This window comes from Enhydra lutris, unplaced genomic scaffold (genome assembly GCF_002288905.1).
Source record: "Enhydra lutris kenyoni isolate GAN:26980312 unplaced genomic scaffold, ASM228890v2 scaffoldscaffold91, whole genome shotgun sequence".
In the NCBI taxonomy this organism is placed as follows: Eukaryota; Metazoa; Chordata; class Mammalia; order Carnivora; family Mustelidae; genus Enhydra; species Enhydra lutris.
Genome location: NW_019154175.1, coordinates 1,542,132 through 1,559,359, shown reverse-complemented (window position 1 = coordinate 1,559,359; position 17,228 = coordinate 1,542,132). Strand labels below are relative to the sequence as shown.

The 17,228-nt window shown below is 41.5% G+C and overlaps 1 protein-coding gene across 3 annotated transcripts in view; it reads left to right on the top strand.

Annotated features, from left to right (window-relative positions):
* The window catches only part of LOC111162366 (hydroxysteroid 11-beta dehydrogenase 1), a 61,314-nt gene that overhangs the window by 20,195 nt on the left and 23,891 nt on the right, over window positions 1–17,228 (top strand). For 2 of the 3 annotated variants that reach the window (XM_022526741.1, XM_022526738.1), the window contains exons 2-5: window positions 5,000–5,113; window positions 5,859–5,989; window positions 6,749–6,860; window positions 6,991–7,176. In XM_022526741.1, coding sequence (XP_022382449.1) covers window positions 5,026–5,113; window positions 5,859–5,989; window positions 6,749–6,860; window positions 6,991–7,176 — 517 coding nt within the window. In that variant the 5' untranslated portion in view covers window positions 5,000–5,025. Of the gene's footprint in view, window positions 1–4,928; window positions 5,114–5,858; window positions 5,990–6,748; window positions 6,861–6,990; window positions 7,177–17,228 lie in introns of those variants that run through there. The other variant, XM_022526740.1, reaches the window with a different exon arrangement.

Below are 17,228 nucleotides of genomic sequence, written 5' to 3'. Positions count from 1 at the left end.
AAATTAATAAATAGTGTTCCGACACCTCACCAACTGGCTGTTCCCTCATCTCTCTCCCTTCCCTCAGGCCACCCTATTCCCTGAGACACAATATTGAAATTAGGCCAACAAATCACCCCACAGTGGCCTTCCAGGTGAAAGGAAAAAGTAAAAGGAAAAGTTACACATCTCTCACTCTAAATCAAAAGCTAGAAATGGTTAACCTTAGTGAAGAAGGTGAGTCAAAAGCCAAGGTAGGCTGAAAGCTAGTGTTCTTGTGCCAGCTGGTCCAGTTGTGAATTCAAAGGAAAAGTTCTTGAAGGAAATGAACAGTGCTGCTTAAGAAAGTGAAACGGCCTTATTACTGCTATGAGTGGTCTGGATGGAAGTTCAAACTCTTCAATTCCATGAAGGCTGAGAGGTGAGGAAGCTGCAGAAGAGGCAGAGGTTAGCCCATGAAGTTTAAGGAAAGAAGCCATCTCTATAACCTAAAAGTTCAAGGGGAAGCAGCAAGTTACCCAGAAGATTGAGCTAGGATAATTACTGATGGCTACAGTAAACAACAGATTTCTGTGTAGACAAAACAGCTTTCTATCTGAAGAAGATTCCACCTAAGGACTTTCACAGCTAAAGAGGAAAAGTCAATGCCTGGCTTCAATGCTTCGAAGGACAAGCTAACTCTTTTGTTAAGGGCTAATGCAGCTGGTGACTTTAAGTTGAAGCCAGTGCTTATTTACCATTCTGAAAATCCTAGGGTCCTTAAGAATGATGCTAAATCTACTGTGCCTGTGCTCCAGCGACAGAATAACAAAGCCTGGATGACAGCTCACCCACTTACAGAATATTTTAAGTCCACTGTTGAAACCTACTACTCAGAAAAAAGAAATTATTTTCAAAATATTACTGTCCGTTGACAATACACCTTGTCACCCAAGGGGCTCTGATAGAGACATAGAATTAGATTAATGCTGTTTTCATGCTTGCTAACACGACATCCATTCTGCAGCCCATGGATCAAGGAGTAATTTTGACTTTCAAGTGTTTTTATTTAAGAAATACATTTTGGGATACCTAGGTGGCTCAGTCTGTTTAAGCATCTGCCTTCGGCTCAGATCATGATCTTAGGGTCCTAGAATCAAGCCCCACATTGGGCTCCCTGTTCAGCAGGGAGCCTGCTTCTCCCTTTCCCTCTGTCCCTCCCCCTGCCCATGCTGTCTCTGTCTCTCTCCCCCCCTTAAATAAATAATTTTTTAAAGAAATACATTTCATAAAGTTATAACTACCATAGATAATGATTTCTCTGATGAATCTAGGCAAAGTAAATTGAAAGCCTCCTGGAAAGAACTCACCATTCTAGTGCCATTAAGAACACTCATGATTCATGGAGAGAGGTTCAAATATTAACACTAACAAGAATTTGGAAGAAGGCGATTCTGACACTCATGGATGACTTTGAGGCGTTCAAGACTTTAGTGGAAGAAGTAACAGCAGATGTGGTGGAAACAGCAAAAGAACCAGAATTAGCAGTGGAGCCTGAAGGGATGGGTGAATTGCTTCAATCTCATGAGAATACTTAATGGAGGAAGAGTTGCTTGTTATGTGGGAGCAAAGAAAGTGGTTTCATAAGAAGCAATCTATTCCTGGTGCTGTGAAGATTTTTGAAATAACAAAATATTTGGAATATTGCATAAACTTAGTTGATAAAGCAGCAGCAGGGTTTCAAAGTCTTGACTACCAAGTTTTGAAGGAAGTTCTACTTCTTTCTGTAATATTATATGCTACAGAGAAGTCATTCACAAAAAAAGGAACGATCAACGTGACGAACTTTACAGTTGTCTTATTTGAAGAAATTGCCACAGCCACCCAACCGCCAGCAACTACCACCCTGACCCCTCAGCGGCCATCCGCATTGAGGGAAGACCCTCCACCAGCAAAAAGATGAAAACTAGCGAAAAATGCAGAGGATGGTTAGCATTTTTCAGCAATAAAGAACTTAATTAAAGTATAGATATTTTAAAGATGTCATGCTATTGCACGCTAAATAGATTACAGTATAGTGTAAACATAGCTTTTACATGTACTGGGAAACAAAAAACCTCATTGGACTCACTTTATTGTAATACTTGCTTTTTGGTGGGGGTCTGGAATTGAACCTGTAGTATCTCCAAGGTCTGCCTCTAAACAAAAATGGAGAGCCTCGGCAATTTTTAAAGATTGTAAAGGGATTCCAAGACCAAAAATTTGGAGAACTGCTAAGACTTCATATATCATCTACCGTTACATGGTGTCCTCATTTCTCACAAATGCATTTTACCGGATAAAAACTGTTTCATCTAAAAAAAAAACAAAAAAACAAAAAAAACCAAACAAACAAAACTGTTTCATCTAGTTCATGAAAATTACTTTATTAAATGCTTTCTCTGTATCCTTATTCTCTAGCACAATAACTAATTATTAAACTGTGTTTTCTTTTGTGCCTGTTTATATCTACGTGGGTCTTTTGAGCAGCACAATGTGGACTTCATTTTTTAGTTCAGCCAAAAATCAGCAATAGTTGATGGATTTGTTTTATGTTCTATCACCTGCAGTTTTATCTTTATTTAAAAAAAAAAGATTCTATAGAGAGACAGTGAAAGAGAGCATGAGAGGTGAGAAGGTCAGAGAGAGAAGCAGACTCCCCATGGAGCTGGGAGCCCAATGCGGGACTCGATCCCAGGACTCCAAGATCCTGACCTGAGCTGAAGACAGTTGCTTAACCATCTGAGCCACCCAGGCGCCCTACAGTTTTATCTTTTATCTTTACTTTTGCTTTCCTTAAATATGCTTTCTTGTAGTGCATCTTAAAGTCTTTTTTTTTTAAGATTTTATTTATTTATTCCACAGACAGAGACAGTGAGATAGGGAAGACAAGCAGGGGGAGTGGGAGAGGGAGAAGCAGGGTTCTCACTGAGCAGGGAGCCTGAGGCAGAGCTGGATCCCAGGACCCTGGGATCATGACCTGAGCCAAAGGCAGATGCCCAATGACTGAGCCACCCAGGCACTCCAAAGTCCTTTTTTTTTTTTTTTTTTTAATCAGAAAAAAAACTTCCCTCGTCTGTCCAACTTTCTCTCTTTTTTTTTTTTAATTTTATTTATTTATTTGAGAGAGAGAGATCACAAGTAGGCAGAGAGGCAGGCAGAGAGAGGGGGGGAAAGCAGTCTCCCTGCTTAACAGAGAGCCAGACATGGGGCTCTATCTCGGGACCCTGAGATCATGACCTGAGCCAAAGGCAGAGGCTTACCCCACTGAGCCACCCAGGCACCCCTCTGTCTATCTTTCTCACCATTTCAGCAGCATCATATTTTAAAGTAACTTTTCATTGTTTTCTATAATTTTGCTATTAATAGGATAGTACTAAGAAAGTACAACTTTAAATTTCCTTCCGTCTGGAGATGAAAATGGAGTCTAGTCTGTAACATGTCTTGGCAGCATAAAGCCCTTTATAAAATTATGCATATATATCTTATAGTTCTGTCAGGATATAATGTAATTTCCCACTTGAATTTTCTTTCTTTTTTTTTTTTTTCTATTTTGTCCTCCATAAACCTTGAGCTCTAGCTAGCCCTCAACAGTTGTCAAATCTCCATTGTTTTCAGGAAGTGAACTTCACAGCTGTGAGCCTTTGTTGACAGATTATTTCATCTCCTCTGGGTCTTAAATTATTTTCCCTTACTCTGAAGTGAAAACTCAGTGCATGTTTCCATACACTGTACTTGGGGTTATAACTCAATTTCTCTTAATCTTGTGTGAATCCCCTGATCCCCACCCTTAACCCATATTCTTCCTCCCAAAACGCGGGTACCCATTCTTATCCTAACACTACCATGGTTTTCTCAACTCTAATTATAATTTGAAGAATTCTATATTTCCTCTGTGATGGGGAAATTTTTATGGTTGGTTAGTTGGTTTGAAGTTGAAAAACTTAACAATAATATACCTTAAATTCTCTTTTGGAGGATAGTTGCTTACTGAATTCTTGCTACAAACATACCAAAGTGGTTATTTCTATATTTCTGTGGTTATTTCTATAATTCTAAATTACTAGGGGTTTCCCCCTCTGGCCCTTTGATTGTTACTAGATTAGTCTTTAGCTGGATGTGGGCTTTGCGGGCTAATTCTGCTTCAACGGTGCCAGTTCTGTTTGCTCCTGGGCCAGATCCCCTCTTCCTTACATCTTCATGTATATTGTTCCTCTGTAGCATTTACAAGACCCAATTTAATAGCGTAGTGCCTTTTTGTTTTGTTTTGGTTTTTGGCACTCGCTATTTCTTCTTTTATTTGCTGTTAAAGTAATAAGTGTACGTTCCGTTGCACTTGCCTGAGAGTCCTGAACCGGTTGTGGGTTTCCCGCCATCTGGGTTCTGGCTGGCTTGCATTCCCCTTTGATGTTGTAATACTTGTTCATTGAACTTGAGTGTGGGGCTTATAGGACTTGTTTGCTTTTTTTCCCCCCCAAGATGTGCACATTTTTTTTCTTAAGCTTATTTTTCTGTTTTGTGCTGTTATTTTTAATTGCTTCCGACTGGGAGGTGGGGCCAAGAGTGAGATTGGGCTTGAATTTGGCTTGAATTTGCTATTACTCACATTTCCCCAGAAGTCCCGCACACACTTGCTCTCTGCCTTTGACATACCATTTTTGAAAAGCCGTTGATTCTTGGCATAAATGGTGTTAAGAAGAAGATGGGCCCTGGGTAGGGATGTTCAGGAATCCAGTTCTGTACAGTCATGAGCTTGGCCATCTGGAAGTCTCTTCTTGCTCAATGAAATGGAGTAAACATTGTCCATTATGAAATCCACCACACAGGCTGCCAGGGACGAATGGGAACCCACCCAAAGCCAATCACGGCTCTGACAGGGAAATTGGCTAGCACTGCCGGAGACGACTCCAGCCTCCCCCGGCCCTGATGTCACAATTCGGAGGCTGCTGCCTGCCTAGGAGGTTGTAGAAAGCTCTGTAGGTTCTCTCTGTGTGTCCTACAGGACTCCTCGGGCCAAGTATCTCTCTGATGGCTTTCATGAAAAAATATCTCCCCCCCATTCTGGGGTTCTTCTTGGCCTACTACTACTATTCCGCGAATGAGGAATTCAGACCAGGTAAGTACCAATGTATCTAATGTGGGAGGAAGAGATAAAAAACACAGGGGTGCCTGGAGGGTTTCTGAGGATCAGGATGAGTTCCTGAACCCCAAAGTTGCTGAACAAGAGGAACCCTGAGGTGGGACTGTATTTCTGTGTTTTCCAGACACGGAAGGATATGGATAATAGCAGTGTGGGGAGGGGTAAGCATGTCACCAACAGACTGCCAAATAGTCCATGCTTTATTTGGCACCCTTCATGGAAAGCAATTTCAGATTCCCTACAAAAAATGAGGGTAATTCCAAAATTTACAGCACAGGCAGATAATCGGGCTCTAAGGAGGGACTGATAAGTGGGAGACCAGAAAGGACTCTGGAGTTGATGACTAAATAGTAGTGAGGGGAAAATCCCTGGAATTTCTATGAGCACATGTGTTTTGATGACTTTTTGAGTCTTATTTCAATTGAGTAAAATTGGGTAGTCCAGAAATGTCTGGAACTCCTGTGTCTTAGCTGAAGCCTCCGTCTATGGACATTTGTAAGAAGGACAGCAAGAAGGCTTGTTTTGAGCAATCAACCTAAGCCTCCGTTTCAGAGCATGTTTATGAAAGACTTGAACTGTTCCTTCATTGATTTTGCAGTTTGAGAAAAGTTGGTCTGGGCTCATAATCTTTAGACGTTGAGGTAAGGTTGTCCACATCCAGAGTGGAAGGAAGACTGCTGCTGGCTTGGGTATGGCCCTCACTTCCTTTTGGGTTTCACAGAGATGCTCCAAGGAAAGAAAGTGATTGTCACAGGGGCCAGCAAGGGGATTGGAGAACAGATGGCCTATCATCTGGCAAAGATGGGAGCCCATGTGGTGGTGACAGCAAGGTCTAAAGAAACGCTAAAGAAGGTGAGGGTTCTGCACCCACGGACACATGTCACATACACATGCCAACACACAGAAACTGGCACAGCCATACACACCTACAAACACACACACACACACACACACACACAGGTTCAAACACCCACAGGAATATAAAGAGAATGCATTTAAGCTTTGATTCCTATGCACACACACACACACACACACACACACACATCTATCTCTCTCTCTCTATCTGTCTACCTATCTATGTATCTATTCTCACAGACATGCCTATGCACACACATTTACATTTGGGATCACGGATATATAGATAAGTGCTCAGAGACCAAAATTCTAGTACCTACTCATGAATTCATATTCTCATCCCCATTCAAACTCTCAGACACATGCTTTCTCATATACTCAGACTTACAAACCCAAGGATATAAACATTCACAAACTTAGGGCTACTCACACGGAGACTAGCATCCACACCAAGAATGGATTCACATACATCTATTCACAGAAACTCATAAGCACAAGTCATGAACTTAAACCCCAGCACAGTGATGATTTCTTTACTTACACCGTCGCTGAAATACTTCCAACAGAGGGCCAAGATTGTGTCAGGTGGCACTTAGCAATGCACATACTCACTGAACTCACACTCGTGCACATATATCCCTACCATTCTTACCAAAACAGGGTTGTGAGCAACTTCCTTTTAAACCCCCATTACTTAAGAGATTGCCCCCAAAGTCTGCAACCAAGACTGACACCATCGCTACTATGTCCCCGCAGGTGGTATCCCACTGCCTGGAGCTTGGAGCAGCCTCAGCACACTACATTGCTGGCTCCATGGAGAACATGACCTTTGCAGAGCAATTTGTTGCCCAAGCTGGAAAGCTCATGGGTGAGGCCGCTTCTCCTCCCTCGTCTTCTGGACTCTGTTCTAAGGGTCACCAGGGAGCTTTGGGGAGGGGGAGAATGGGAGGAAAGGTATCCCCCCGGATGGTTTCTCTCAACACAGCCATCTCTTGCAGGGGGACTAGACATGCTTATTCTCAACCACATCACCAACACTTCTATGAATCTATTTAGTGGTGATATCCACCTCGTGCACAGAAGCATGGAAGTCAACTTCCTCAGTTATGTGGTCCTGAGCGTTGCTGCTTTGCCCATGCTGAAGCAGAGCAATGGAAGCATTGTGGTCGTCTCCTCGAAGGCTGGTGAGTGGGGCTGAGACCAGTATGGAAGGCAGGAGTGGGAGACGTGCCAGTGGTGGTGTTGGGGGCTCTGCAGTGAATGTGAAGTTTTGTCCATTTCCATGCAGAGGAGTAATACTATATAAACTAGAATTTTAAATGTTCACAGTGCAAAATCAATTAATAAACCAGTCGATCAATCTTCCCAGTGATACTAAGCAAAAGCTGATTCACAGCTTGCTCCTGTGCATGAGGAAGTAGGCATATGAGTGTGAGGCTTGAGTGTATCAATACAGCGAGAAGCACGTGTGCTGAGTGAAAGAGACACTGTGAAGAACAAGTGGGACCATAAGAAATAAGGGGCTGTTCAAGGCAGATGGGCTGCAAGGTTCCTGGAAGGAACAGAGAAAGAGCAGTAATTCAAACAAACTTGGTGGTTTGTGATCTACAAACAGAAGTCTAAAGGGACATAGAGAGATTGGGGGAGATACAGCTCATCTTGATCCTAAGGGAGAGACCTGGTCACGATGGATAGGATTTTGCTTCTGCCATGACCAAAAGCTATAGGCTGGTGAAGTTAGTTGATAAAAAGGTAGAACTGAGAAGTGGAATATTTTAACATAGATGTGTCTGGTACGCGGGTCAGGCTAAGGCAAAATGAAATGAAGAACAGAAACAAATACACTGTATTAGCAGATCTGCCTAAATTGGGAGTGTTCTTCAAAATCTGAACTTATTACCTTAAGAGTGCTATTGAAACACCAGGAGGGTAGGGAGAGAGTGTGTACAGAGATATATTCATGAAGAGAACACTGTATGATCAAGAAAGATCATTGACTCTTTGGACGGTGGTAGTATCAGACGTTGTCCCCAATAAAGAGCTAGAGATTTTCCAGCTTCGGGAGTTTGTTTTGTCACGAGTCCAGGAGAGAAGTCCCACACCTACTTGTTGATTAGTCAGAAGGATGTGGCAAACACCAGGATTAAAATCTGCACTCTAAATGTGGTTCCTGGCAAAGTAAAAACAAATAACCTGCAGACACTGTAATTCTTAAGTATTTCACAAACTACTATGAGCTGTTACTGTAACTAAGAACACCATCGATGTTGTAAAGAATTTTATTTCCTGGACAGGAAAGGCCCGCATAGTGACGGGATAAAAGGGCAGTGTGTCTGTGCTACCCGCCAAACGGAGGGATTGATATGCATCCCTGCGCTTCCCAGACAACACAGACTCCGCACTCCTCCCCAGACACAGCCTCTCTCCAGGCTGAAAGGAAGGAGAGCTTCCGGATGCATACTGAGTGGGAGGGTGCTGGGCACATCCCCAATCCATCCGAGGGCATTGGCCAATACCCTCACATCAGTCATGGTTTAGGTGGCTTTAATGATTTAAGTTGATTAAATAATATACCCATTCTAGGCAAAGAGTGTGCTTCATCTTTGCCTAGAGAAATTGAACTTTCTATAACGTAGACAATGTCTTAGTGTTCTCAGAAGGAGCAAGAATTCCTGTAGAAGTCCAAAGACATGATGAAAGTCTGATAACTTCTGCTTCCACACATCTTCAATGCCTACCAAAAGTCGCTTCATAAAGTGTGTGGACTCAGAGATGGAAATCTAGTGGAACTACTACCCTTCACATCTGCTGTTTGTGTAGCTCAGAGTTCAGTCTGTTTGCTTTGAAATATGTCTGTGAACTTGCAAAGTACAGACACTGCTTTCTCTTCCTAACTGAAGAATTTTTCTGTTCTATGCTGTATTTTTTTTAAATATTCAGAAAACACATTCATTAATCCTTCCTCCTTAAAATCTGAATTCCACAAATGTGGGATGCTAATCCTCAAATTGATCCTAAGGTCAGCCAAAGAGTATTGGGATGGATTTTTAATCACTCCTTCCAGGGAATGCATTCAGTCATTTATTGAATTATGGTGATAAGCGATTGTTTTTTATCCCCAGTGCATTTCCAGGTGTTGCATTACCTAGAAATCTTGTACTTTTAATACATTCTTTAAAGCCTCAGCTTTATATGTGCTTTAACATCGAGACACTATTGCTGCCTCTGGGAATTTCCTTACAGTCCGCATCTACCCATGTTTGGGGTGCCTACTGCTCAAGTTTTTACATATATATAATATCTAGTTACATTGATTCGTCTCCCCTCCTTCCACCACGTGCTAGTTTGGCCATGAGTTGAGCTACTATAACAAACACTCACACTTACACTGGCTTGCACAAATCAAAATCTATCCTTCCTCTCATAGAACAGCCTGGAGTAAGCAGTCTAAGACTGATACAGTTGATCTGTCCCACAAAGTTGTCCAGGAAACTCTCTGTCTCAGAGCTGCCATCCCTAGGGCGTTATCCTCACCCATATGTCCAGGTCTGATATTAGCATATCAGAATTCTAGCTACAGAAAATGGAGAGAGAAGGACACAACCTGAAAGTCTGTAAAGTCTTCTACCACAGCTGGCGGCCATTGTGGTCTTTATTCAGAGTGGATTTGTGTCCAACTGAAAACCAGGGGTTCTAGTTCTACAAAACACACCGATGTTAACAAGTAACTAGGGGTGTCTCTCTCCCTCATCACCCATGCCAAGATAAGGCATATCTATATCTGATATAAGATCAGAAGGCGGGAGTCCGTCCAGGCCACCCCATGGGTCTACTGCACACCATAAACTCGCACTCCAGACTTGATCTCTCCAGATTTGAGGTCTGTCATGAAAACAAAACCCCTTCCAACTGGCAGCAGTGTGGGACACAGTGGGGCAAGGGAAAGCACAGAAGGAGAATGCCTAGATGGTATTTGTGAAGCAAACGGAGAGGGAGATACTACTACTCCAATGTGACTGGAAAAGAAATCACTGAATTGGGCAAAGAGCAGTTGAAAACATCTGGAAAAAGTTTATCGGCCATTAATCAAAATGGGTCTTCTTGACTTAGGTTCAATTTTCAAAAAGTAAAGGTCACTGCCTTTTCATATCCCTTGGCTCTGTGAACCCTGTTAACGATGGCCCTTCACATCAGTCACACGCATGACAGCCAGAATCCAGCTTCTAAGGCTGTTGCTCTGCCCCTCCTTTACGGCCTCTCGGGACTCACAGACAAATCCTGCAGTCCTCCTGCCCCCTTCTCCTCTAGGGACCTCACTTCCCATGAAATCCTTGTCAGTTCTCGCCAGACCCTTTCCTCTTCCTCTTATCCAATACATTTTGGAAAATTAGCTTTAAAATTCTACCAAGGCTAACCACACCAGGCCCACATTAAGTGTAGGGATATTGATGCTTCCGTATCAAGAAAAATGTAAGTCATATTTTGAAGTGCAACTGCACATAATACAATTCTGGGTTTCTTTAAATATTCAAAATGGAAAACTAAAGGAATAAGAGGACCTTGCCAATGGCCCCTGAATGCTCAGACCTCTCTTTGCCAGCTCTGTTAAGTGTCTCTGGTTACCTATTCATTATTTTCCAAGTAAATCCTCTTTTGAAAAGATTAACTTTCTGTATTTACTTTTTATTTTTATTTTTATTTTTTTTTTAATTTTATTTTTCATAAACATATAATATCTTTTTATCCCCAGGGGTACAGGTCTGTGAATCGCCAGGTTTACACACTTCACAGCACTCACCATAGCACATACCCTCCCCAATGTCCATAATCCCACCCCCCCACACCCCCCCATTAACCCTCAGTTTGTTTTGTGAGATTAAGAGTCACTTATGGTTTGTCTCCCTCCCAATCCCATCTTGTTTCATTTACTCTTCTCCTACCCCCTTAACCCCCCATATTGCATCTCCTCTCCCTCATATCAGGGAGATCATATGATAGTTGTCTTTCTCCGATTGACTTATTTCGCTAAGCATGATACCCTCTAGTTCCATCCATGTCGTCGCAAAAGGCAAGATTTCATTTCTTTTGATGGCTGCATAGTATTCCATTGTGTATATATACCACATCTTCTTTATCCATTCGTCTGTTGATGGACATCTAGGTTCTTTCCATAGTTTGGCTATTGTAGACATTGCTGCTATAAACATTCGGGTGCACGTGCCCCTTTGGATCACTACGTTTGTATCTTTAGGGTAAATACCCAGCAGTGCAATTGCTGGGTCATAGGGTAGCTCTATGTTCAACATTTTGAGGAACCTCCATGCTGTTTTCCAGAGTGGCTGCACCAGCCTGCATTCCCACCAACAGTGTAGGAGGGTTCCCCTTTCTCCGCATCCTCGCCAGCATCTGTCATCTCCTGACTTGTTAATTTTAGCCATTCTGACTGGTGTGAGGTGGTATCTCATTGTGGTTTTGATTTGTATTTCCCTGATGCCGAGTGATGTGGAGCACTTTTTCATGTGTCTGTTGGCCATCTGGATGTCTTCCTTGCAGAAATGTCTGTTCATGTCTTCTGCCCATTTCTTGATTGGATTATTTGTTCTTTGGGTGTTGAGTTTGCTAAGTTCTTTATAGATTCTGGACACTAGCCCTTTATCCGATATGTCATTTGCAAATATCTTCTCCCATTCTGTCAGTTGTCTTTTGGTTTTGTTAACTGTTTCCTTTGCTGTGCAAAAGCTTTTGATCTTGATGAAATCCCAATAGTTCATTTTTGCCCTTGCTTCCCTTGCCTTTGGCGATGTTCCTAGGAAGATGTTGCTGCGGCTGAGGTCGAAGAGGTTGCTGCCTGTGTTCTCCTCAAGGATTTTGATGGATTCCTTTCTCACATTGAGGTCCTTCATCCATTTTGAGTCTATTTTCGTGTGTGGTGTAAGGAAATGATCCAATTTCATTTTTCTGCATGTGGCTGTCCAATTTTCCCAACACCATTTGTTGAAGAGGCTGTCTTTTTTCCATTGGATATTCTTTCCTGCTTTGTTGAAGATGAGTTGACCATAGAGTTGAGGGTCTATTTCTGGGCTCTCTATTCTGTTCCATTGATCTATGTGTCTGTTTTTGTGCCAGTACCATGCTGTCTTGATGATGACAGCTTTGTAATAGAGCTTGAAGTCCGGAATTGTGATGCCACCAACTTTGGCTTTCTTTTTCAATATTGCTTTGGCTATTCGAGGTCTTTTCTGGTTCCATATAAATTTTAGGATTATTTGTTCCATTTCTTTGAAAAAAATGGATGGTACTTTGATAGGAATTGCATTAAATGTGTAGATTGCTTTAGGTAGCATAAACATTTTCACAATATTTATTCTTCCAATCCAGGAGCATGGAACATTTTTCCATTTCTTTGTGTCTTCCTCAATTTCTTTCATGAGTACTTTATAGTTTTCTGTGTATAGATTCTTAGTCTGTTTGGTTAGATTTATTCCTAGGTATCTTATAGTTTTGGGTGCAATTGTAAATGGGATGGACTCCTTAATTTCTCTTTCTTCTGTCTTGTTGTTGGTGTAGAGAAATGCAACTGATTTCTGGGCATTGATTTTATATCCTGACACTTTACTGAATTCCTGTACAAGTTCTAGCAGTTTTGGAGTGGAGTCTTTTGGGTTTTCCACATATAGTATCATATCATCTGCGAAGAGTGATAGTTTGACTTCTTCTTTGCCAATTTGGATGCCTTTAATTTCCTTTTGTTGTCTGATTGCTGAGGCTAGGACTTCTAGTACTATGTTGAATAGCAGTGGTGATAACGGACATCCCTGCCGTGTTCCTGACCTTAGCGGAAAAGCTTTCAGTTTTTCTCCATTGAGAATGATATTTGCGGTGGGTTTTTCATAGATGGCTTTGATAATATTGAGGTATGTGCCCTCTATCCCTACACTTTGAAGAGTTTTGATCAGGAAGGGATGCTGTACTTTGTCAAATGCTTTTTCAGCATCTATGGAGAGTATCATATGGTTCTTGTTCTTTCTTTTATTAATGTGTTGTATCACATTGATTGATTTGCGGATGTTGAACCAACCTTGCAGCCCTGGAATAAATCCCACTTGGTCGTGGTGAATAATCCTTTTAATGTACTGTTGAATCCTATTGGCTAGTATTTTGGCGAGAATTTTTGCATCTGTGTTCATCAAGGATATTGGTCTGTAGTTCTCTCTTTTGATGGGATCCTTGTCTGGTTTTGGGATCAAGGTGATGCTGGCCTCATAAAATGAGTTTGGAAGTTTTCCTTCCATTTCTATTTTTTGGAACAGTTTCAGGAGAATAGGAATTAGTTCTTCTTTAAATGTTTGGTAGAATTCCCCCAGGAAGCCATCTGGCCCTGGGCTTTTGTTTGTTTGGAGATTTTTGATGACTGTTTCAATCTCCTTACTGGTTATGGGTCTGTTCAGGCTTTCGATTTCTTCCTGGTTCAGTTGTGGTAGTTTATATGTCTCTAGGAATGCATCCATTTCTTCCAGATTGTCAAATTTGTTGGCGTAGAGTTGCTCATAGTATGTTCTTATAATTGTCTGTATTTCTTTGGTGTTCGTTGTGATCTCTCCTCTTTCATTCATGATTTTATTTATTTGGGTCCTTTCTCTTTTCTTTTTGATAAGTCTGGCCAGGGGTTTATCGATCTTATTAATTCTTTCAAAGAACCAGCTCCTAGTTTCGTTAATTTGTTCTATTGTTTTTTTTTGGTTTCTATTTCATTGATTTCTGCTCTGATCTTTATGATTTCTCTTCTCCTGCTGGGTTTAGGGTTTCTTTCTTGTTCTTTCTCTAGCTCTTTTAGGTGTAGGGTTAGGTTGTGTACCTGAGACCTTTCTTGTTTCTTGAGAAAGGCTTGTACCGCTATATATTTTCCTCTCAGGACTGCCTTTGTTGTGTCCCACAGATTTTGAACCGTTGTGTTTTCATTATCATTTGTTTCCATGAATTTTTTCAATTCTTCTTTAATTTCCTGGTTGACCCATTCATTCTTTAGAAGGATGCTGTTTAGTCTCCATGTAATTGGGTTCTTTCCAAATTTCCTCTTGTGATTGAGTTCTAGCTTTAGAGCATTGTGGTCTGAAAATATGCAGGGAATGATTCCAATCTTTTGATAACGGTTGAGACCTGATTTAGGACCGAGAATATGATCTATTCTGGAGAATGTTCCATGTGCACTAGAGAAGAATGTGTATTCTGTTGCTTTGGGATGAAATGTTCTGAATATATCTGTGATGTCCATCTGGTCCAGTGTGTCATTTAAGGCCTTGATTTCCTTGTTGATCTTTTGCTTGGATGATCTGTCCATTTCAGTGAGGGGAGTGTTAAAGTCCCCTACTATTATTGTATTATTGTCGATGTGTTTCTTTGATTTTGTTATTAATTGGTTTATATAGTTGGCTGCTCCCATGTTAGGGGCATAGATATTTAAAATTGTTAGATCTTCTTGTTGGACAGTTCCTTTGAGTATGATATAGTGTCCTTCCTCATCTCTTATTATAGTCTTTGGCTTAAAATCTAATTGATCTGATATAAGGATTGCCACTGCTGCTTTCTTCTGATGTCCATTAGCATGGTAAATTCTTTTCCACCCCCTCACTTTAAATCTGGAGGTGTCTTCATGTTTAAGATGAGTTTCTTGTAGGCAACATATAGATGGGTTTTGTTTTTTTATCCATTCTGATACCCTGTGTCTTTTGATTGGGGCATTTAGCCCATTAACATTCAGGGTAAGTATTGAGAGATACGAATTTAGTGCCATTGTATTGCCTGTAAGGTGACTGTTACTGTATATTGTGTCTGTTCCTTTCTGATCTACTACTTTTAGGGTCTCTCTTTGCTTAGAGGACCCCTTTCAATATTTCCTGTAGAGCTGGTTTGGTACTTGCAAATTCTTTCAGTTTTTGTTTGTCCTGGAAGCTTTTAATCTCTCCTTCTATTTTCAATGATAGCCTAGCTGGATATAGTATTCTTGGCTGCATGTTTTTCTCGTTTAGTGCTCTGAATATATCATGCCAGCTCTTTCTGGCCTGCCAGGTCTCTGTGGATAAGTCTGCTGCCAATCTAATATTTTTACCATTGTATGTTACAGACTTCTTTTCCCGGGCTGCTTTCAGGATCTTCTCTTTGTCACTAAGACTTGTAAATTTTACTATTAGGTGACGGGGTGTGGACCTATTCTTATTGATTTTGAGGGGGGTTCTCTGAATCTCCTGGATTTTGATGCTTATTCCCTTTGCCATATTGGGGAAATTCTCTCCAATAATTCTCTCCAATATACCTTCTGCTCCCCTCTCTGTTTCCTCTTCTTCTGGAATCCCAATGATTCTAATGTTGTTTCGTCTTATGGTGTCACTTATCTCTCGAATTCTCCCCTCGTGGTCCAGTAGCTGTTTGTCCCTCTTTTGCTCAGCTTCTTTATTCTCTGTCATTTGGTCTTCTATATCACTAATTCTTTCTTCTGCCTCATTTATCCTAGCAGTGAGAGCCTCCATTTTTGATTGCACCTCATTAATAGCTTTTTTGATTTCAACTTGGTTAGATTTTAGTTCTTTTATTTCTCCAGAAAGGGCTTTTATATCTCCCGAGAGGGTTTCTCTAATATCTTCCATGCCTTTTTCAAGCCCGGCTAGAACCTTGAGAATTGTCATTCTAAACTCTAGATCTGACATATTACCAATGTCTGTATTGATTAGGTCCCTAGCCTTTGGTACTGCCTCTTGTTCTTTTTTTTGTGGTGAATTTTTCCGCCTTGTCATTTTGTCTAGATAAGAGCAGATGAAGGAGCAAGTAAAATACTAAAAGGGTGGCAACAACCCCAGGAAAATATGCTTTAGCCAAATCAGAAGAGATCCCAAATCGTGAGGGGGAGAAAGGGGATAAAAAGAGGTTCAGAAAGAAGGAAAAAAAAGAGAGAGAGAGAGAAAAGAAAAAAAAAAGAAACAATTAAAAAAAGAAAACCAATAAAGAAAAAAAAAATAAAAAGGAAAAAAAAATATATATATATTAGATAAACTAGTTAAAAAACGTTAAAAAAGAAAAGGGTAGAAGTTTAAAAAATTTAGCAGAAGAAGAAAAATAAATTGAAAAAAAAAAGAAAAAGAAAAAAAATTAAATTAACTGCAAGGCTAAAGAATCATGGGGAGAAAGCCATGAGTTCCGTGCTTTGCTTTCTCCTCCTTTGGAATTCCGCTGCTCTCCTTGGTATTGAAACTGTACTCCTTGGTAGGTGAACCTGGTCCTGGCTGGGCTTCTTGTTGATCTTCTGGGGGAGGGGCCTGTTGTAGTGATTCTCAAGTGTCTTTGCCCCGGGCGGAGTTGCACCGCCCTTACCAGAGCCCGGGCTGAGTAATCCGCTCGGGTTTGCTTTCGGGAGCTTTTGTTCCCTGAGCGCTTTCCGTAGAGTTCCGGAGGGCGGGAATGAAAATGGCGGCCTCCCGGTCTCCGGCCCGGAGGAGCCGAGAGCCCGGGGCCCCACTCCTCAGTGCGCCCTCAGAGAACAGCGCCGATTTACTCCCGTCACCCTGCCTCCGGCCGCGCTCCGAGCTGACCGAGCCTGCGACCGGTTCAAGGTAACCCCGAGCTTAGAGTCACTCCTCGGCTCTGTCTCTGTAGCCGGCTTCCCTGTTCTAATACCTGTAAGCTCTGCGACACTCAGACACCCCCGATCCTTCTGTGACCCTGCGGGACCTGAGGCCACGCTGACCCCGCGTGGGCTTCACCCCGGTTAAGCCTCTGGAGCGATGTCCCTCAGCGGAACAGACTTTTAAAAGTCCCGATTTTGTGCTCCGTTGCTCCGCCGCTTGCCGGGAGCCGGCCCCTCCCCCCGCGGTCTATCTTCCCGTCGCTTTGGATTCACTTCTCCGCCAGTCCTACCTTGCAGAAAGTGGTTGATTTTCTGTTTCTAGAGTTGCTGTTCTTCTTCTCTTCGATCTCCCGTTGGATTTGTAGGTGTTTGCAATCTTTAGATAAGCTATCTAGCTGATCTCCCGCTACCTGAAGTAGTCTCAGCCTGCTACTTCTCCGCCATCTTGACTCCTCTCTGTATTTACTTTTTAAAGTCTTATTCAAATGTATTCCTTTTCTGGTTTACTCATTTCCAGCATTGCTTCATATATATATACACACACACATATATATATATATATATGTACATATATATATATATATATATATATTTTTTTTTTTTTTTTTTTTTTTTTTTTTT